General features: G+C 42.5%; 1 protein-coding gene across 2 annotated transcripts in view; it reads left to right on the top strand.

The window, feature by feature from the left end:
- The window catches only part of LOC130176465 (NT-3 growth factor receptor-like), a 179,900-nt gene that overhangs the window by 114,737 nt on the left and 42,330 nt on the right, over positions 1–22,833 (top strand). For both annotated transcript variants that reach the window (XM_056387579.1, XM_056387580.1), the window contains one exon: positions 1,239–1,341. In XM_056387579.1, coding sequence (XP_056243554.1) covers positions 1,239–1,341 — 103 coding nt within the window. The remainder of the gene's footprint in view (positions 1–1,238; positions 1,342–22,833) is intronic.

The raw sequence follows: 22,833 nt of genomic DNA, 5'->3' as shown, positions 1-22,833 counted from the left end.
TGAAACATGATTGGGTAGGAATCATGTTTCTGTGAAAGTGCAGAGGCCAGATGAATAAAACTCAGTGTAGATTCATGACTAAAACTATGTGTACGCACAAAACCAGAAATATTCATACCCATTCTTTTCATCAGAATTATGGAGCCGTGCCTTCGCATGGTTCTGCTTTAGAAATCTCATTCACTGAGAAACTGGGCGCATGTGCAAGAGCGTCATTTCCAAAAAGCACCGTCTGTGCCGCAAGTGATCAGACACAGAGAAGAAAGACGAGAAAGAAGAATATCTGAGGTCCCAGCATGCATCAGTTTACTGTGGTACAGTCACTCTAATGTAAAGTCCTGTTTCACTCTGGACTTCATGTATTGGGACTAGAGTCTTAATGAGGCTCCACAGGCTCCAACACTGTGATGAGTCAATATTCAAATAGTGTGAAACAGTTACAGAACGACTCACAATAAATAATCAGGATATTAAACGATGCTGAAGGAAACATTGACGCTCAAACACAATTTCTGTTTGTGAAATCTAAAATTGTTCTTGCTGTGTAAACTTATAATGATGATAATGAACGAAGCTCCGTGCAGTTGTTTATTTTATTTTATGTTAAATCACGTTTCTCGTCTTATTTTGTATTTTCACTGTGACCTGGATCACTTTGGAAAACTGTGTGTTCACATGGTCAAAGGAATGTGTGAGGCGACACACTCTGTGTTTATAAAGAAAGCCCCTGTTCTCACAACCAAAGGTGCGAAGGTGCGATGCCCCTGGTGCTCACACCCTAATTATAATTTCACCAAAATCAACAGTTGCTAGGGACCGTTGGTGCTTGAGCGCTAAGATCTCAGACTCTGACTCAGTACGATCTTCACTCTGAACAGTCTGTCGTCTAAAGTTACAACAACCCTTATGAAATTATAAATGATGTAAATCCCATTTCATTGATCATGAAACATTTCATATTCAAATTGACAATTTGACCTGTGTATGACATTGTCGCCAGAAGAAAAAGCAGGGCATCACTAAACATTATGTTTCTTCTGAGGACCACAAATATTCACCGAACCAGGAAGTTTGGTGGGAATATCTTACTCTGGACCACAGGGATCCAAACCAGCCAACATAACTAACACTAAAGCCTGCTGAGGTCCCTGCTTCTTTAATCCTGAAAGTGCTTGTCACTTACTTCATGTTATATAAGCACAGAAGCTGAGCAACTGTGATGCTTTGCCTGATTCCAGGTCTCCATAGCAGTGTGCCTGGCAGGGTTTGCCTGTGTGATGCTGGTGGTTCTCTTCCTTCTCATCAACAAGTATGGACGACGCTCTAAGTTTGGCATGAAAGGTAAGAAACCAGTAAATCGAAAAAGATCTGAAATATCAGAGACTCACGAGAGCTTTCATTTCTGTGTACCTTTGTGTTTTGTCTAGTGTTTTTTACAGTATCGGAGTCAGAACAGCCTCAAGTTTGTTTTGTTTTGCCATGAATTGTCTTATTTTTACTGCCTGCACATCCTTAGACATGCTCTGCATCATGTGCCTGTCCAGAATTACACACAAGGGCACCTGACATAGGGCATCTTCCTTGCACATGATATACTTCCTCTTGATTGAAATGACTCAAATAGTTCACACTAGTATTTGGTTTATATCACTCTATTAACTTCCACCATAAACTATTCTACAATAATAGTATGTTTAAATGCTGTACATTTACCTAACCATGCTGTAATGATGAGTGCTGCTCACAGGGAAAACACACTGTATTATCATTATTTTCTGTCTCTACAATAACCTTGGACCAACATTTACTTGCTTGAGCTCAGAATAATCCAGTGTGGCAGCAAAGCCTCTGAATCAGACACCGATTGGCTGTGATGGCACCACAGGAGCCAATAAGAGTGTCCGATTCAGAAACGTGACTCTAGACGTCACCAACAAAGATGGCAGATGAGAATCAATCCATATGCATACAGCAAAAAGCAATGAGCCAGGACCATAGACTGTAAATAAAGATGGACGTAGCCTATGTGATGTCACCCACAAGTTTCTGAAGAGCGGTGTTGAAGCTCAGAGTGAGCTGCTCAGAGTGAGCTGCTCAACCGTCACCATCTTGGCAGTGTCTGACTCCGCCCCTAACCCCCAGCTAATCCAAAAATGTCACTCAAAGAGGTCACAGCGTCAATTCTTCATAACTCTAAGCCATAATAAAATGTAAACAGGTGAGTTATATAAACAGGTGTCATGAAGGAGGAAATTAGCTCTAGAGACCAAAACTGTTTTTGTACCATAAACATGTTTATTTCTGCTGTAAAGTTGAACATTTTAACAAGGGAGTCTATGGGGATTGACTCAGTGTTGGAGCCAGACTCTAGTGGCCGTTAGAGGAACTGCAGGTTTTGGTTCTTCAGTGTGGGCTAAATTTCTCAGCCCTGGAGTTTGATGCTTGGTGCAGACACAGAACAGAACTAATGTTAGGTAGAATGAGGCCTTGTTGTGACCGATGTTAGCTCAGCCCCCTCAGTCACAGAGTGCTGAAACAGAGGGTTCCACCAAAACTGTTTTTGTACCAGGCTGTAAACATGTTTATTTCTGCTGTAAAGTTGGACATTTTAACATGGGAGTCTATGGGGATTGACTCACTGTTGGAGGCAGAATATTGGTCAATACAGGAACCAAATTCAATTCAATTTTCAGCATTGGAGGTTGATGCTTGGCAGTGAAACAGGTGAAACTGTCCAAATCTTTTCCAACTTTATGAATCAGTGTAACGACAGTGGGCCACAGGACAAAGAGGAGCTTGTTGTGAAGCACTGATTCTCTAGTTTCCCTGAAAGCTTTGAGGAGTAACTATGCTCTGACAACATGATATTTGTGAGCTTTTACACTCCTGTGGGCTTCAGAGAGTTAATCAGGCTCAAAGTGACTTGAATGAAGCTTAAAGGTGAGACTGGAGCTGTCATGCGTAGACAAGTGGTCTGAATGGACAGAGGGGTAATGTCAGGAAGAGAAGGTTACAGGATATTTAAGAGATATAAAGACATAATGAAGGGAGGGAGTGACTGAGGATCAGAGGATGGGCAGAGACGTTTTCAGTCAGGAAAATACCGGACTGTTCTGCTTTCACTGGTTGTTGCTCTACCACAGAAATAGGCCCACAATGAATTACAGTAGAGAAAAGAATATTATCTGACCTACAGCTTAGTGATTACATGTTCCTGAGCAGGAGCAGCCATTTGTGACTCTTCCCTGTCTGCAACAACATTGTGAGAGAGCTGTAGACTCTCTCAGCAAGGAGGTTGAGGTGGAAGATTTTACTGGCAGTAGGTCACTGGTCATGTGACTAATTTCTGGTACAGTCACTTTAAAAAAATCAGACTCTGCTGCATCAAGTCTGACAAAGCAACTAGCCACTTGTGTCCACAGTAAATCTGATAGACCTCTGGACAAACTGTAAGCCAAAGAACACTGCTGGCCAGGTGGAGGGGGCCCTCCCCTCCTCCTCTCTGGATCAAGACAACACACCCTGTGATAACCAGTGTGAGCAATCCCAGATGTAGTTATCAATTTTTGTTTGGATCTGGACTAATAGACCACACACCTGCCAAAATAGAGAGGTTACAAGTTTGTTAAGCACAAGTACTCTACCTCTGTAAGAACCTGAGGGAGCAGCAGTTTCTTTTTAGTTAATGATGATGGATGACTTGCTCCATATCTTCTCTCAGCCCAGCCCAACGTCCCAGAAGGCTTTGGCAAACTCTAGAGGGCATCAATGCCGGCTTCCTTGCATGCTCTGCAGAGCGGCATGAAGTTCCTGCATCTGCAGACTCCTGTCCAACTGAGACCTGAGGCAGTTCACCGCAGAACCTCTGGAACAGTGTATCATCCGCCTCGTTCTCTACTGTAGAGAAAGGAGTGAAACTCAGGAGCTCATCTTCTTATTTAGCCAGGTTCTGTTCATTCTTGCCCTGTGTTTTCTCCAGGGCAAAGAAAAATCATCTCTGTGATGTTCTGGACTGGTTCTTACCAGCTCTCCCTGTACTTTGGTGTCCAGCAGGTTGGCTAAGGCCATTTTGTTAGATTTGAGGATTTCAATGTATTCTCAATTTCCCATGGACTCACTCATTGTTTCTTGTCCCTCAACATCAGTCTCCCGATCTTTTATAGATCTGAAGACGTCCTTAAATGGTCTCAGCAGTGCCTAAGACAAGTAATATCACTCTTCCTCTGTCTGAAAGCTGTCCATAAATAACTTAGAGTCTCCTTAAACTTTTATCAAAAGATAATACTGAATAAAATGCCACTATTAATGCACATTTAAAAAATATTACAATGTTTTTTAGTAATCAAGTTTGGAGGGACCATGTGTACTGTCTGGCCTCTGCATGCGTCCTTCCAAGGCCAAGATATCCTGACTGTTAGTCCCTAGTGTGAGTCAAGCTTCAAAAACACAGCATCATACACTTCCCATACCGCAACTTTATGGCAACTTTTTATTGGACCCTGCCTTCCAGCTAAACACAGATTACAGGTCACAGCACCACCTGCTGGTAGCAGGAAGAAGTGTCGTTTTAGTGGTACTGAGTAAGTTAGAAATGAATATGACTCTGGCTAAACAGATCTAAACAGTCTCACTTGTTGCTGTTATTTATTATTCCACAGTTTAAACTCAGTGTCTGACAAAATCATTTAAAAGTTGCTGTTAGCTGGACCGGTCTCTGTGTGGGGACACACCTTCGCTCGCAGTGTTGAGACACAACAACACACACGTCCACGGTCTTTGTAATGAAAGCAGATGGTACAAATATGATGCCAGCTGGTTCTGACCGTCTGTTTCCCTGCCTCTATTTGATTGGCTGTTTGCCAGATACTGTTGTGGTAATTTGCTGGTCGTTGTCGGAAGTTAGTGTCTTTTAAAGTAGAGGGCAGCGCTGGTCACCATGACAGAGATGGATTACCAACACTGTCTCCTGATGAAAAACTGAAGGTTAAACTCCTCTGTGCCACCACGTGAGGGACACTGCTCGGCACTTTTTACGCCCCCCCTCACTGACGACAACTGTGGCAGACATTATATTTTCTGGTTGTAGGATAAACTCTGAGCAGAACTCAAGAGACAGATGTGTCTGGGGTGATTCCAGACGACCCCCAAAGATTCACCGCCCAACGTAAACGCAGAGGACTTGGGTTATTGGGCTTCCACCAGGTACCAAACTACACCTGGTTTTTACATCAAAAGACATGAAAGCCAAAACAAGAGCAGATTAAGGTCACAACCGCAGAATATTTTCATTTTTAAATGGCTTTTTAAAATAAGATGAAAGGTCTCCATCCAGGCAATTGTTTTAGCTCCGTATCAGAAACGATGGTGTGAGCCATTATAACACCACTAAGAGACCAATATTCCCAGTCCCTAATTAGTGACGGACCTTTCTTTTTTTGTACTGTTATGTTTCATCGCAGATTTTATAATGTGAAAACCAAAGTGAAATATAAAGTTATAGAAGTAATTTAATAATAATATTATAAATATGAACAGGTAATCTGATGCTTCAAGATATACTTTAATGTCTTGTTAGCTCTGTGTTAAAAGCTTTTCACTTGGACTTGGATACACACACACACACACACACACACACACAAACACACACACACACAAACACCATATCAACCATCTGTTGATTACCTCCATCTGTTCATTCAGTGGCCTCACAGCTCATAGCCAACCCACATTACTGCCTGTAGGGTGTGTGTGCACTCTCAGACACTCCCACAATGACATTTGACTCGCGGCACACACACAGATGAAGTTGGTTGATACGGAGAACTGATGCTTTTTAAAGAAGATGGAGCCAAGCTAAAATCTGGTGATTCCATTAAGTCTCCATAAATTCTGCTCTTCATACTCTCTGCTCTTCTGCTGCAGGAGAAAATTACATCTCTGTTTTCTCCTCAGAAGGAAAATTGTCAACTTAATCTGAAATCTGCTTTTAGATCCAGCAGTCTTTAATGTCCAGAGAGGATGGAGAGATGTCTATCTATCTGTCCGCCAGTGTCCATCTCTCTGTCTCTTTGAAGCTTGGAGAGCATCTGTCCCCTGAACACATCAGGCTCTGCTGGTGTACATGCATTTAGGCCCCTGATGGTACAATTGTCAGCGTTCACGCCACCGTCATGTATGGATGGAAAAAAAAGTAGCAGTCTGTAACAGTTGCTCCTCTTTTTTTTTGATCACTTTGTTAAACTCTGCCCCACTTTTTCAATTAAAGGCTGATGTGGCACCTGCTGCCAGTGAGTCCACACCTGAGGAGCATCCAACACACAAACAATCAAACTCCTTCAGTAAATCGGCTTGTTGCTGTGACCCCACAGAGTCTCTGAGTGGTCTGGCAGGGTTGTAGTGTCTTCTCAGAATGAATCAGTGGTCGTGTGGTCACTGCTCTTCCATCAATTAAGAGTTTTAGTGACTATTCAGATTCTTTCTGGAAAAGGAAATATTTATAAAGAAGAAACAGTTTTCATCTGGAGAGGTCAATACAGCTGCTAACAGGTCAGTACAGCTGTAGTTCATATATTAGCCTTTTAAACCTAAATTTTATATTTGTTAGTATAATATATACAGTACACACACACTCACACACACACACACATATATATACATATATACATATATAAAGTTTTGTGCAGATAGACTCAGTAAAAGAGTTGCTCCCTACAGATACACAGGGCACAGAGGACACATACATCTGTAGGGCGCAACATCATCACATCACATCACATCACTTTTTCAAACTTGTGTAATCTGCACAAAACTTTGCATCTAGAATCACTATCACAATCAAAAGTTATTAAAGGAATTTTGATGAACCACTCTCACTCTCTCACTCTCTCACTCTCTCTTCTCGTGCCCCACTGAGAATCTGTGCAAAAGTTTGAGCCAACCGGCCACTAGTTTTCATTGTTGATGCAAAATCATGAAATATGCTGCAAGTAGATGTAATCTCAACAGAAATCTTCCAATCTGCCCCAAACTTCACAAATTTGATTAGAGTCCCTGCCTGAAGATCTATATTCCAGTATTCAGTTATAGTGCCACCTACTGAACAGGAAATTACATGTTTTATCAGAGCCGTTTCTTGCTATATGTGAACTATGCAGATGCATAGGGTCCCCCAAACTGCAAGTCCAGTCTCTATTTGGGGAGAATTAAAATTACCTGTCTTTATTTGTAGCCAGCCGAGCATCCTCATGTGTTTAGTGAAGCACTTATATGCTCATAAATTAAATGTGGGATATAAACAAAATTAAGCTGCAATGACAGGGAAGCTGTGGCTTGTGTTTGTGGGGTAATCAAGTCAAAGTCATCATTAGGGTGTCAAGCAATGAGTGAATTCTGTCGACAGGTATGAAGGGATGAGTGACAGCTGCATGTCACGTCAGTGAGGAGAGTAAAGGTAGCGTTAGTAACAGTATGATGGCATCAAAAAGGACATATTCCTCTGGTGCAGAAAAAAACAAAAGAAGAAAAGTGAAGAAGAAAAACACTCAGGAAAAAGGTAAGGCATTTGTTAATGATGTAGATTCACTTTTGGGATGGAGGGGGGAGCTATAATGTTAGCCAGTTTTTTTTTTCAGTTTGCTACTTTTGTCCTGCTGGCTAGCTCAGCTAGCCTCAGCTAAATTGATAAGTTAACTAGCTCAGCTAGCTGGCTAGGATTGTTTGTATGCAAATAAACCCAACTTTATACAGTGTGTGCTTTACAAAAGGGCTCAAATAAAATTGTAATTTGAAAGTGCTGTGCTGTGGGACTGATTGACTGAAGTGACGCCCATTGTGTCAGATTATCGCAGGCTGCAGAGCATTTTGTTGAAAATAACCATATAAGACCATATCATCAGTTACATACATTTTTCCACTTTGCAATACTCTGCAAATATAGGTAATAATATTCCCTCTATATCATATAGTGCTCAACACTAATTTACCATTGTTTTTATTACTTTAAAGAGTACAATGTGAAGATAAAAGCAGAAAAAGCCTGAAATTGACAACTGAAATTGGGTGCATGCTTTAAAGGGACACTGTATATAGCATGTTGCATACACACACACACATATTTATACATTTATGAATTTCTGTATCAGTGCAACATAATAATAATATTTGCTTATGATCAATTTTGCTTGGCAACCTAAGGAGCTTTGTCTTTGCAGGTGCAAAGTTGATGACATCATTGACGACTTTGCTTCTAAAACAGACAGGAAGCAGAAGTTTTGAGGAAGATAATGAAAACATAAGACTGATCATACAGATCATAATCACAAAGTAGTGTGATCATGTTATACAGTTACATATTGTTCATTTCAAACTAGAACATAAGTATTATTCTCTTGTTGTTTTGTTTTTATTATTTGCACTTATAGATGCTGGTTTATCGTATTTTTATTCTAGGTGATAGCCTATTTTATTTTCTGTTCATTTTGTGCAATGGCCTAAAACATCAGACTGTGATTATACAGATCACGATCACAGAAACAGATCTAAATGGCCCTCAAGGGGTTGTAGTGTTACATGTGAAAAGCTCCTTACTACCTGCAACATTAGTATTATTCTTACTAGTTTTTTGTTTTTATTGTTTGCACATTATAATGGATGCTGGTTCATTGTATTTTTATTCCAAGTAGTAGCCTAATTTATTTTCTGTTCATGTGGGCAATGGCCTGATGTTTATTTTTTTATTGTTTTAGGTGGGAGGGGAGATAATTATTATGTTGAGTTATGTTTCATGTTTAAGAACTTTGTTCTCAAAATTTAAAATAAACATTTTTGAGGAAAAGACTGCATATGTTGCATTTACTGACATAGAGGAGCTTCATCATTTACCTTTTATTATCATTTTCTGTAGGTTTAAATTGCTTGTCTCAACTTGAGATGTTTCATTTGAATATGAGACAGTTTTTTTTTTTTTTTACAAATCTAGCCTGTTTTCCTCTTAAAGTGTAACAGATTGATGCATCTCCACGGATCATCTTAAAGAGTTTGGAATCCCCCCATTGTAGTTTGACAAAATAGGGGCCCCCAAACAGCATCTTGCATAGGGCCCCCAAAAAGCTAGAAAGGTCCCTGTATTTTATAGTTTAACATCTACATCTTAGAAGGTTGACCAGACAGATTCATAATACTTTTTGGGTCATCTAGGGACATTATTCAGTCCATGCATAAAGTTAACAGTTTTCAATCAATGATACAGTAGTCATGTTTGTCATCGAAAATATCGAAATGTCTATGTCTATATTTCACCTTTCAAACTTCCAACTTCCAACCTGTTACCAATCGTTATTGTTTTTGTGGTGATTCTTCTTCTTTCTCAAGAGCAAAGTTCAAAGACACTGGCATATGGTTTCCAAAATGGTTTTGCTGTTTTGGCGATTGTGCTTCTGTTTAAGAGAAATAGTAATGAAGGAGGTGATGAAGTCGAGAGTGAAAAAGCAAATAGAAAAGAAGAGGGGACAAGACAGTGCTCCTTTACATGAGTCACAGCAGATGAATGAAGGTATTTACCCCGGACATGTTCCCTGAAGGAAGACTCTCCATGCTCACTGTTCATTACCATTTAAATGGGACCATCAAACATATACATAATTACACTGTTAGCTTCTTTCCTCTCTAATATAGTTTTAAATATTGCTTTGTTACACTCAGACAATGTAGGCCCTTTATTCACCACACACACACACACACACACACACACACACACACACACACACACACACACACACACACACACACACACACACACACACACACACACACACACATAGTATCTCCCCAGACAGAGTTCTCATTGGTTAATGTTCTCAGCAGTGAAAGCCTATGGGAAAAGGAACTGGCTCATTACAATTAGAATAAAGAGTTATCATCTTTCCTCATGACTGGCTCATGAGAACATTAGCAGAGTTCGGAGAGAGGGAGTATGGAATCACTCTGTGTTCTCTCTGGCTTTCTGGCACATACCAGAGTCTTGTAGAAATCCCACAGGGCTTCTGTGCTTTTGATATAGGCCTCTGCCTAATAACTGGTGCAAATGAAAGGCAGAAAATACTGAACTGACAGAGAGCTTCATGGCTTGGATCTAGAATGGAAACCTCTGGGAATGCCTGCTTCAAAACAAATTACACATTTTTGTTGCATTAATATGGGCAGTGACGGGCCTGTATGCATGCACACCCCTTAACAGTTTACATAGTTAAAGTGGTACCTTGACCTGCAATCATACTCAATTACTATCATCATCAGACAATTTACACTATGCAAAGTTGCCTCAGTTAAAGTTGCCTGAGTCACTCCCATCCACAAGAAGCCAGGTCTTGACCCCGATGACCTCAAGAACTACAGACCGATCTCCAACCTTCCTTCCCTCGGGCCGCCCAACTCCATCAGCACATGTCCAACCATGAGCTCTATGAACCCTTTCAGTCTGGCTTTAGAACACACCACAGCACAGAGACCGCTCTCACCAAAATTACTAACGACCTTCTCATTGCTGCTGACTCTGGCCACATCAGCATCCTCATCCTCCTGGACCTCTCAGCAGCCTTTGACACAGTCTCCCACACCATCCTCCTCACCCGCCTATCCGACTACCTTGGCCTCACCGGTTCAGCACTCTCCTGGTTTCAGTCTTACCTCACCAACCGAAAATCTGGATGTCCTCTAACCTATTGAAACTCAACAGCAATAAAACAGAGCCTATGGTTGTGGCTCCCAAGGCCCTGCTCTGTGAGCTTGGAGATCTATGCCTACTTCTGGACATCGACGACTGCTCCATCTCCCCATCCCCATGGGGTCATCTTGGACAACTCTTTCATTCCAGGCACATGTCAAGTCCATCACCAAATCTCGCCATCACTCTCTGACTCTGTCACAGAGACCCTCATCCACGCCTTTGTCACCACCCGTCTGGATTACTGCAATGGACACCTGTTCAGGGTTCCCAGCAAAACCCTGGAAAGACTTCAGTATGTCCAGAACTCAGCTGCAAGGGCTCTCACCCACACCGAGCCCTGGCAACACATTACCCCCACCCTCATCCAACTTCACTGGCTTCCAGTCAAAGCCTGCATGCAATACAAAATCATCTACCTCACCTTCAAATCCCTTCATGATCTCACACCCCCAGTACCTGTCTGACACTCTCCAACCCTATACCCAGTCCTGGAACCTATGGTCCTCGGACACTGGTCTGCTCTCCACCCCCTACACCAGCCTGCAATCTTTTGGTGACAGAGCATTCAGTGTGGCAGCCCCCACCCTCTGGAACTCTCTCCCGGAAGAGATCCACACAGCCGCATCTCTGGACATTTTCAAAAAAATCGCTGAAATCCCACCTGTTCACCAAGGCGTCTGGCCTCTAGCTCACTCATCTCCTACAATCTCCTCCAATCTCTGCCATCCCTATTCTGTTTCGTCTTGTTTTCATTTATTTGTTTTTGTCTTCCCCTGTAAAGCAGCCTTGGGTACCTTGAAAGGCGCTATAAAAATCCAAGTTATTTTCAAAGTATCTCTGTTTGTTGTTTAAACCATGACTACAGATTGGGACCGTTTGATATTTCATTTGGAGGCTCGTTCTACTTATAGTGCCAATAAATGATTTATGAATTAGCATTAGAATAGTGTATGAAGAAAATATAGCCAGGTTTCATAATTTGTTGTATAATATTTCATTAAAAACCTCCTCACGCTATGACTGAATAAATCCAGACAGAGTCTCAAAGCTCCAAACTAACAGTGTCTCACTAGTTCTTGGGACTGAAATGTGTAACTTGGACAAATCATGCATTCAAAGTAATTATATTCTTACAGTCTTACCAGTAGATGGCTTAAAATTGGCCACCACCAGCAGACAGTACTTACTCCCAGTCCTGCGTGAGGATTGGCAGTGTGGCCGAGTTGTTACAACCTGCAAAGTGTGTGCTGGTCTGACTTTCTCAGCAGTTTGTGCTGTAAGATGTTCACACAGGAGAGAAGAGGTTAACTCTACTTTTCTTGGCTCTACAGTGGAAAACTTTGGGGAATGGAGGTTCACTCATAATTAACCTTACTCTCAGTTATTCCAAAAAAAAAAAGTAATGGTGAATAGAACCGTGGAACATCTATGTATGCCATGCATGTGCACTACAAATCAAATCATTCCCTCGATGCATTACAACACATTTGGATGTCTTTGTATTCTGTTTAAGATGATAAGTAGAGGCGAGGGTAGCGGCAGACCTCCTCACACAGCATCTCTTCAAACTCAACGTCCATCCTTGTGTTTTCCAGCTGATACCCAGCTGGTACCCAGTGGAGCGCATGGGCAGTTCACACAGCAACAGTAACAGTAACAGTAACGTGGCTTCAATCATAAATCATGCACTGTAAAATGTTAGATTGGTTAAATCCAAAATGAAATTTTACAGTTTCTCAAACCCAACCTCAAGTTCACTGTATAGGTTGATGCTCTGATCTAATTCTCTATGGTCTTTTAAGACCCAGTGCACCTGCATCACATGGACATGAGTCATTCTTGTGAATGACTCAGCCCAGTATTTCTAGAAATTACTTCAACACCTATGATTCTGCACCTCATAATTTATGTTATACTGCTGTCCAGTGCCAGTTCAGGAAGCAGCATGCGTGGATGTTGTTGCATGTTGTCCAATTAATGTTTACATCTTTGGTTTTAACTCTAACCACAACCTTATCTGAAGTGTTTTAATTGTCTAAGCTGAACACAGCAAAACCCAAAGTCCACCACTGGCAGCAAATCCTCATAACATTTATATCAACAGACACTCAAAAGATTTGTGGGAAATGATGTCTTTGAACCTGTCAGAAATTCAAACACCTACCCTCAGCTCCCAGGGACCATTTATTGGAGCTGTTCCAAATTCACAGATAAGAAATAATCCAATGCACTTCTCTTTTCTATGAGTATGTGAAAGCACCACCACATACAGCAGAATATGTATATGAACGATCTACACAGACAGATTCTTTTTTCTGCCCATTTCCCTCTATCTCTTGCTCCCAGACCTTCAGATCAATATTTTAATGTGTCATCTTGTGATTACACAACTATTACCTGTGCTGTGCTGAAAAATTAAAACTCTCACTCATCAAACATTCACTGCACTTCCTCTCATTACTGGCCTGGCCTGGAGGGGGAAAGAAAGGAATGAGGGGATGGAGGAGGAGATGGAGGATGCAGTGAGAGGTAAGAGGAGAGTGTTGATTCAATGAGATATGTGAGGCCGTCTGATATCTGGTAGGAACACGGAGGTTTCCTGTCAAAATGTCCTGAACGGAAAAGGGAAGAGTGAAGGTTTTACAAGATAAAATGTGAACAGCACTAAGTAGAGAAGAAAAAATCAAAAAGGAGAAATAGATCAGAATAATCAACAAACAAATCAAACTTAATGCAGACGACAAACACTGATGCCTCAGGAAGGTTTTCAAGCAGTTGAAAGTTGTCTTAGAGATTCTACTCTATGTTGAATTTAGAATGCTCTGGTCATTCCCTCATGAATTTGCCACATCACAAGTTTGTGGGTGGAATGGACACAGCTGACGTCCATGGTCATCTCACAATGTTTTCAAAATCATCTGTAAACCTGTAACAATGCTTTCAAATTTTATCAGCCACCACTCGATCGCCACAAAAGAATCCTTATCATTTTGCTCAGCAGGAAAATGTTCCACTAGAACTTGTTTTTCAAGCAGCACTTTCCCCTCAGGCTTTGTATCACTGCTAACAGGCTGTTTTCTGTCATACTTAAAATGTGCTGTTTCATTTATGGAGCTCCTTGACAGCACTAAGCAACATGGTAGGAGGCTCTAAGGATTCCTTTGAGACTCAATTAAGGGAGACAAAAGAGTGACAGAGACACATTCAATTTCCATCCATCCATTTTCTACTGCTTATCTGGGGTCGGGTCGCGGTGGCATCAGGCCGAGCGGGAGGTTCCAGACAGACGTGCCTCTCTCCAGAAACACTTTCCAGCTCCTTCTGGGGGATCCCGAGGCATTGCCAGACCAGATGGGATACGTAATCCCTCCAGTGAATTCTGGGTCGACACCGGGCTCTCTTGCAGTTAGACGTACCCGCAGAACATTTAAAGGATGGAGGCACCCAGGAGGCGTCCTAACCAGATGCCCGAACCACCTCAACTTGCTCCTTTCAATGTGAAGGAGCAGTGAATCTACTTTGAGCTCCCTCTGGATATCAGAGCTCCGTCACGCCGCCTCTAAGGCTGAGATTAGCCACCTGAGGAAGGAAACCCATCTCAACCACTTGTATCCGCGATCTCATTCTTTTGGTCACTACCCAGAGCTCATGGCCAGAGGTGAGGGGTGGAGGTTTGCCTTCAGGCTCAGTTCCCTCTTCACCACAATGGTCCGCATTACTGCTGACACTGATCTGTCTGTCAATCAACGAGACCCCGAGATGCACCTTCACTTGGGGGCAGCAACTCACCCTGAACTTGGAAGGAGCAGTCAACTGTTTTCCAGCTTATTGTTGCGAAACCTCTAGTGGCCATACTAATTGTAATAGGACCGCAGGAGGAAGTCAGGTGACATAAAGAGCAACAAAGCATATGAAAGGAGGAAGTGTGGGTGGATGGATGGGTCAACAAGGACTGTTGCTTGTTTTATCCACGACTGCAATACAACCTCAACTCTGTGATTATTATTATTACCATGATATTTTAACCATTAGCTGGTACACTCCTAAAGGTTGTATTACTGTTACCATGACAATGAATCACTGGGTGACCTATATGGACATTTAAGTAGGAGGTTTTGTTGTCATAAACTATGATGCAGACTTTTATGTCTGATCATTTGTAGCAGGATGACATGCTCAGAGATCTCATATATATATATATTTTTTGTTTTTGTCAAATGTCACTTTGCCATTATTCATCCCACTAATGCATCTGTGTCTCTATTTATCACATTATTTCTTTATCAACAAAAAATGTTCCTGTCTAAGTCGAGTGAAAAATGCCTTTTGGCAGTATTAGGAAATTAAATCAAAATTTGGCATTTCCACTCTGCCTTTCCAATTCAACGCACCATGATTCATATAAAAAGACTTGGATGGAAACATATCTCTGTGTCTGGCTCTGTCTCCACCCTCCCCAAACCCCCCCCCCCCCCACCCCCCCCCCCCCCCCCCCCCCCCCCCCTCCCCTCTCTCGGTCTGGATTTATCACTGAACTCTGGGATCTGAGCTGTTCTCTGTCAGACTCTGAAGCTTCACTGCTGGGAGATAAGAAGAGGAGAAGTGAGTCTACTGGGACCTCGCTCTCTGCCTTCTCTCTACTTCACTTTATATCATCGGTTTACTTCACTTCTGCTCATTTTATTTAAACCACTCATACAGAAACATTATTTTATTAAACTGGAGACTGTAGACTCGCTTCATTGTCGTTTCAATCAAATACAGCTGATACAGTTCACAGCGAGACAAGACAATGTTCCTCCAGGAGCGAGGTGCTACACCAGGCCGCACAGACCTGGGTAGGACTACATAAAGTCTTCATCTGCAGACATGTACAAACAAGAGAGCACGATACTAACACAGAACAATGGGCACAATGCAGTGCCAGTCAGTACACAGCTTGACTAGTGATCACAACCAGTCCTCCAACCATAACAACCTGTAGGAGTGTCTCTTGAAATAGCGCCCCGACAGCAGCAGGCGCACCGGACCTCGGTTGTCATGGTTACAATAATAAACACGCAGACTGTACTGACAGTGACATACCCATTCTTTGTCTCTCTTTATACTACATCACCGCACTTTTCCCTTTGCTCCTGTCATCATTACTACGACCACTAGATGTCACCTAGCAACAAAACGTAACCGTGGGTCATAATACAACCTGCTGCACAGACGACCTGTGGGCTCGTTTCTTACGGCAGGACAGTCTTGATGATTAAGTAAAACTGCGGTGAATGTAAAGACAACATAGCAAAGGGAGTGGGATGGTGTTAGGTTTGAGCTGATGAGGACGACAGAAAGATGAAGAGTTTGTAGGAGGGGCGGGTAGGGTCATCCTCTATGCTGGGGGCTCCATAGATGCAGCATGTGGTGTAAATGTCTGTGATGATCTTCTCAGCTGTCCTCACTCTCTTTTGCAGTTTCTAAACCAGGCTGTGACACAGCTGCTAGCTAAACAAGTTATATTTACATTCAGTCTCACTCACAGAAACACTGTGTTTATCCTTCAGGTTTAACACATGAGCTAAATGAATCTGTGCTTTTTTACCTCCATGTTTACCAGCTAGTCATCTTCATCTTCACTGCCTTTGTTGGTTCATTGCTGTGTTTCTTGGCACGTTAGCACCACCTGTAGGTCAGAGAAGTAGAGGGAAACACTTGGCAGAAATGTGTATCATATTTCTATTGGACAAGGTGCATGTAGGTGCGATATTAGGTACCGCAGGCATCGTACCTACGACCGAAGCACAGCCGTGTTGATATTGAGCACATCACAACCTTGAGCGTGATACTGCTGAAATAATAAACAACAGCAAAGATCTTTATCATCTGATTGCAGCAATCACACAATTAAAGATGGAAGCCATCACCTCTTTCTGTCACTTTCAACTCATGCCAGTTAGAAGGACAGAGGGGACAAATGTATATAAACAGCAGGTTCTCATTTACTTGAATAGTAAAGTGGTCTATTCTGGACCGCACTCTGTCTTTCCTCACTGCACTGGCAAAAAGGCTCAGCTGCTGAAATGCTTTAAACATGATCTTTACCTAAAAATATTGTAATGTTTTATCTTTATAAAGAGGGGAAAAACATGGCAAACAGCATTTCATGAGAGGCCTCATGTCAATTAACTGACACAATAAGGTCCAAATGTTTGGACCACACTGTATATCATATATATATATATATATATATATACTGATGTGCAGAAGGCTCCTGATGCCTTTGTCATGGGAAACCAGGCAAACGATGTGGAATCTGACTGTAGAGTCTGATGGTAGAAACAGAAAGTGTCTCTTCAACATCTCTGTCAGAATACAGCACAGTCACGTAGTTAATGTTTGGCGTCAGCTCTGACCTCATCACTCTCTGCAGCATACTCTTGTAGACAGAGAGTGATTTTCAGGTGATGGTAGCAGACTGAAGTCTGAGGCTGTAGGTGGATGCAGGGATGGTGGTGGTGGTGGTGGTGGGGCTTAATAAAGCAGAGCAGCAGCTGCAGCATTGGCAGGGCAGAGGGAGAGCGGGGCATTTCTGGCAGCTTAAATAGACTTGGAAGTTGAAAGGTGTGTGTTGGATGTGTTGTGCAGGGCACGTCATGTGTGAATGTAGCAGTGCAGCTGAGCAGATTCAGCTTCACTGAAGCAACAAATCCTCTGCACTAAACAACAATGTTATTGGTTTCACTGTTTTCCAACATGACATATGAGCAGTTTCAGATTTAACACCCCCACCACATGCCGCCCCGCACCAGCAGAACAACCCTCACACTGCTGAAGTTTAAAGTTAGAGGAGGTGTCATGGCTAAAAGAACACTGACTGTTACTCTCCTGGACATATTAGCTGTCATTTCCCCTTGGAGGACACTTTCAGTTATAGTCAGCTGCTCTTGAAACAGTTGATTCTGGCTAATTCAGTTTCCTGGTGCCTTTGAAAACCTTTCTGGACATACCCTTGAGGTCTCGTCATTAACATTTTCTAAACTAACTCTAACTTTATCTAACTCTAAGTGATTCACATAGTCCTCAAAATAGTTCCTTCATAAGTGCAATCCATAGACTGTAAATAAAGATGGATGTAGCCTCTGTGACATCACCCGCCTGTCACACAAAGAGACCACGCCCCCTAAATTCTACATAACTTTACACCTTAATAAAATGTAAACAGGACTGTCTTGCAGGCTAGTGTAAGCTTGTTTCATTCTATTATCAGAATTTTGAAAGAGCAATGGCCAATGAGGAACCTCCAGCATTATAGTTATATATAACTATATAATATTATCCAGTATTATACATGACGGATGGCAACCCTAGCCAGTCCGGTTCTTGTGGTCCTTTATTTTTTTGAAGTCCTGTTTCAGTTTTTACTTTCTCCTGGACCCGTTTCGCCGTGTGGAAAATGTGTTTGTTTTTAAACATCACAGGTGAAATAAAATGCAGTGAGTACCAGACTAGTCAGAAATGTAAGTACTGATTGTCAATGAAAGTACTACCCCCCAACCAGATACCTTTTTGGAGGTCGTTCCTGGTTCCTGGGGAAAGTTCCTGCAGTGGAAACGCGGCTTATGATCAGTCAGTCAGTCAGTCAGTCAACATTCAGGGCTGGCCCCACTCCTGTGGTCCGGCCAATAACAATGCGACATCATCTGCCAAGGACATGCAATACATGCAATCCTGGTAAATTAGTTTGTGATGTTAGGCTCATGATGCTGATGACCTTGTCGTTTTGAAGGGGGAGGATACAATCATAGTTGCTATGATAACGTGAGAGAAACTTTCTCACGGCTAAAACTTAGTGCAGTGGTTTTATATCTGATAAGTGTTTGGACTGTAGAAATATTTCAGCATCTCTACAGTCAAGTTTCCACTCAAACAGACAAAATATCTAGAACATTAGCAAAGGAAACTGCTAATTAATGTTTCCATTTACTACTGTTTTGTAAAGCCATCTACTACTGGTGTGAATATGAGTTGACTGGTTGATGGTGATAAACAGCCGGTGGAGCAGCCAAAGAAACTCATGATAGAAATTTGACCTTGGTGTTTCTTTAGTGTATTAATGTGAGGAGGAGTCCAGTCTCCCCATCTCTCCAAACAGTCAGTCAGTAAGTGACGGAGGCAGTCATCAAGCCAGCACCACCCAGGCAGTGCGATTGTTCCTGGTTTGTTGGTTTCTTTTGTCTGTCTACACAGCGCTGCTCTGCTGTCAGCCTCTGTGACATACCCCTATCCACCCCTCCCCATCCCCCAAGCCCCAAGCAGCAAACCAATTACGAGAGAGAGGGAAAGGGGGGCCGGGTGTGGGGCAGGTTGGCGCTCCAAGCTCTCAGATGAGAACGCTCCGCCTGCCTCCATCGTTTAACATCACGGAGAGAGAGCGACACACACACACACACACCCACAGGGAGAGAGAGGAAACAGTGCAGACAGGGAGAGAGGAGCGAGTGAGGTGGAATCCGTGAAGGGGATTAGAGAGAGAGCGGGCACTGAGGCAAAAAGGGTGAGAAAGGTTGTGAGAGTGCCAGGAGCTCAGGGCTCGACGCTCCAGGGACACTGGGAGGTGTTAAAGGTGAAGTAATTATAAGCCATCATTTAGCAACAGTGTACAGAGCCCCACTCTGGATAAATGCCGTGCTATCAATTTACACACTCACTCATCCCCTGTGTCAGTGTGTGTGTTCCTGCTCTGCTATCTTAGTGGGAACCAGTTCAGGTTTCACACCTTCAGACTGAGGACATGTTGCTGAAGGGACCCAGAGTGGCACGGAGAAACAGTCTTACACCTGTAATGACAGAGTTACTACCTGCTGGCTTCTTTTGTCAACAGCAGCATGGACATGAAGATGAAAGTATGGTGGCCCTGAGAGCTCAACACACATGCAAATCGACAAAACACAAACAAATTCAGAAAACATCTTTATAAATTTGACAACACATGTGCTGCAAATACTAACAACACAACGGAAGTGTGTTCACAGGGAACACTAAAAAGTGAGGGTAGAGCACGTTCCATGAAGACGTAGTCCTGACTGCAGCTGCGCAGGTTCGAGTCTAACCTGTGGTTCACCCGTGGTCATCCTCTCGCTCATGGTCACTATTGGAATAAAGGCAAAAATTTCCCTAAAAAAAAACGTCTTAAAAAACAGTGATGAACCGGGCAGGGATGTACTTTTTGTTCAAGTATTTTAACTTCAAAAGTCACAAAGTACTGAACAAGTGTGTGTTCCAGCCGGGTTCATCACTTGTGAGTGTCCCCTGGAAACACTTCGTTGCGTTGTGAGTATTTGCAGCGTGTGTTGTCAAACTGATGAAGATTTTTCCTGAAGTTGCATTCTGTCTGTTTGCATGTGATTTCTTAAGTTGCAGTGTGTTGAGCTCTCAGGGCCACCGTAGGTTGGCACTGTCAACACTATCTCACCACAACGTACGTTTCTGTTCCGGAGCTTTTGACTGTATCACACCACCATCTTCCTCAGCAGATGGAGTGAGAAACAGAACAGTTTGTGGTGAGGTTGTTTTTCGACAACTGCAGTTTTCAAGGTAAAGACGTAACTTTCATTTTAATTCTCTGAGGTTTTCAGTTTTCATCCAGGTAACTGCTGTACTGTGCTTCAGTGTCGCTCCCCTCTCTCAGGTCATCTGCATTTGTCCGAGATGTGAACGTTTTTCGTTGGCTAAGACAAACAAAATAGATTTTCCATAATGGATTTCGTCCTTTGTCTCCATCGTCTGCGTCACCTTGACAGGGGGATGGCAGCCCCTGAAGCTCTCTCTCAAGGTGGTCAACCTGTTTACCCCATGTTTTTCAAGTTCACTAGCTGTAATCACTCGTGTGCAGCTTCACCTCAATAAAAAACAGATGACATATAGGGTAGAACGAGGTGTAGGCTGCGGTCAAGTGAAGCTCAAGCATGTTGAACTGGTGGTTAGAAAGTGAAGATGATGGTACCTCCTCACAAGCACGACAGCACAAAAATATTTTCAATTGATGATGAAACTGTGTCGGAGGACGTCAGTAGAGTAGCTGGTCCTTTAATGTGGCGCAGGACACTTTCACGTTCACACTGCTACAAGATCCAGAGTCCAGACCACCTCCGAATGTGGTCTGAGTGATCAGATCTCCCCAATGCTTCATGGGTGTGTTCACACCTGAACTTAGAGCTGTCCACTTCTGACTAAAGACCAGTTAACTGGGGACGGCTTCTCCAAATCAGTACAAAAGTCGTGTTGGCTGTGAATCAGGAGGTAGAGTGGGTCGCCCACTTATCAGAAAGGTTGGTGGTTCGATCCCCAGCTCCTCCACTCCACATGTTGAAGTGTCCTTGGGCAAGCTACTGAACCCCACATTGTCACCAAATATACCATCAGTGTGTGAGTGAGTGAGTGTGATAGAGATGTGCTGTGTACATAGCAAGTGCTGTATGGACGAGTGTGTTTGAATGAGTGAATGTGACTAGTAGTGTAAAGTGCTTTGAGTGGTTGTTAAGACTAGAAAAGCTCTGTATAAATGCAGTCCATTTACCATTTACCATGCCCCCCCCCCATAAAAATACACACTTAACAAAAGTAAACCTGTGTGTGTGTGCGTGTGAGAGCGCGTGTGTGTGTGTGTGTGTTGACAGAGTAGTTGTGAAGGTTGATTTGCAAAGTGTCTGCCAGCAGTGATTTACAGCTTGTGGTGAGACAGTGATGGGGAGGATGCAGGAGACAGATGAAGGAGAGATGCCACAGTAATCCTACATCTGAGGGGAAAGAATCCTTTATACTGACTGTTGTGTAAAAAGACTCATACACACTGTATGAGTCAGTGCTGCTCGGCCATTTTTTAAAGTTGTGATTCTGTTAGTTTTGCTCCTCTTTCCAGCAGGAGGCAAAGTGCTGGTTTTGATTGTAGACCAGGTGAACTCCAAGCAGAATGAAAACATCAACTAATTTTATATATGTAGTTGTTTTGTTTCAAATCAATAAAAAGTGTATTCAACTTCTGAGCGTACACTGCACCTGTAGACCCGTGCTGTGTTTCTGTCACCAGGGTCCCCTGTGGTCCAAGTGATGTAATTGTCGTCATCCATTCATGTCCGTGAGAGTCTGTGTGGACCCCTGTGCTGCTGTCCAAAAACTGCTCATGCGTCATACGACAAAGTGGACACTTGTTGAAGAGCGTTGATGTGAAAAAATCTGGCATTACCCACATTTATGTGATTCTCATCTGAAACAATACAAAGAGCCCAATGACGTTGAGCTCCAGGATCTGTTGTCTTATTCTGGTGGTCACACATTATATTTCTGTTGTTGCCTTCCTCCTGTTTTCTTCTTCTTTTATGACAAGCGGTTAAACAACGTTGTGGTGCATTACTGCCACCAACCAGACTGCAGTGTGGATCGGGAAATGCACACATGTTATAGTTAAAACAGACAGAAAGTCCCCTCAACTCTTTGCAAAAATCTTACATTTTTATTTGTTTGTGTTCTTATAATTTAGTCAATCAGTAAAATGTCAAATGTCAGTTATTTCAAGAAACAAATTGGAAAACATTATTTAAAAACCTCTCATCAGTGCAAAAAAAACAGAATCACCTCCTCGTAGTTGTCTGCCTCCTCCACTCAGACTATTTTCAGGTCACATCCCTGTTTATCCAGAGTCATAGAAAATATGAATCATAATTGCTGTGTCAAGTCTTGAGTAAACATTTTTGTGAGGTCACACTGACCTTGACCTCTGACCACCAAAATCGAATCACTCCATCACTGAGTCAAAGTGAACCTTTGTGCCAAATTTGAAGAGGTTCCTTCAAGGTGTTACTGAGATATCATGTTCACACGGCCAAAACCATGTTTTGTGAGGTCACTGTGACCTTGACATTTGACTTTTGACCTTTAGCCACCAAAATCTAATCAGTTTATCCTTTAGTCCAGGTGAAGACATTAGCAAATTTGAAGAAATTCCCTCAAGGCGTTATGAAGATATTATGTTCACAAGGCCAAAACTGTTTTTTGTGAGGTCACCACGACTTTGACCTTTAATCTTTAACCACCAAAATCTAATCAGTCCATCCTTGAGTTCAAGT

The sequence above is a fragment of the Seriola aureovittata genome, chromosome 10, assembly GCF_021018895.1.
Source record: "Seriola aureovittata isolate HTS-2021-v1 ecotype China chromosome 10, ASM2101889v1, whole genome shotgun sequence".
In the NCBI taxonomy this organism is placed as follows: domain Eukaryota; kingdom Metazoa; phylum Chordata; class Actinopteri; order Carangiformes; family Carangidae; genus Seriola; species Seriola aureovittata.
This window is presented reverse-complemented; position numbering and strand designations above follow the sequence as displayed.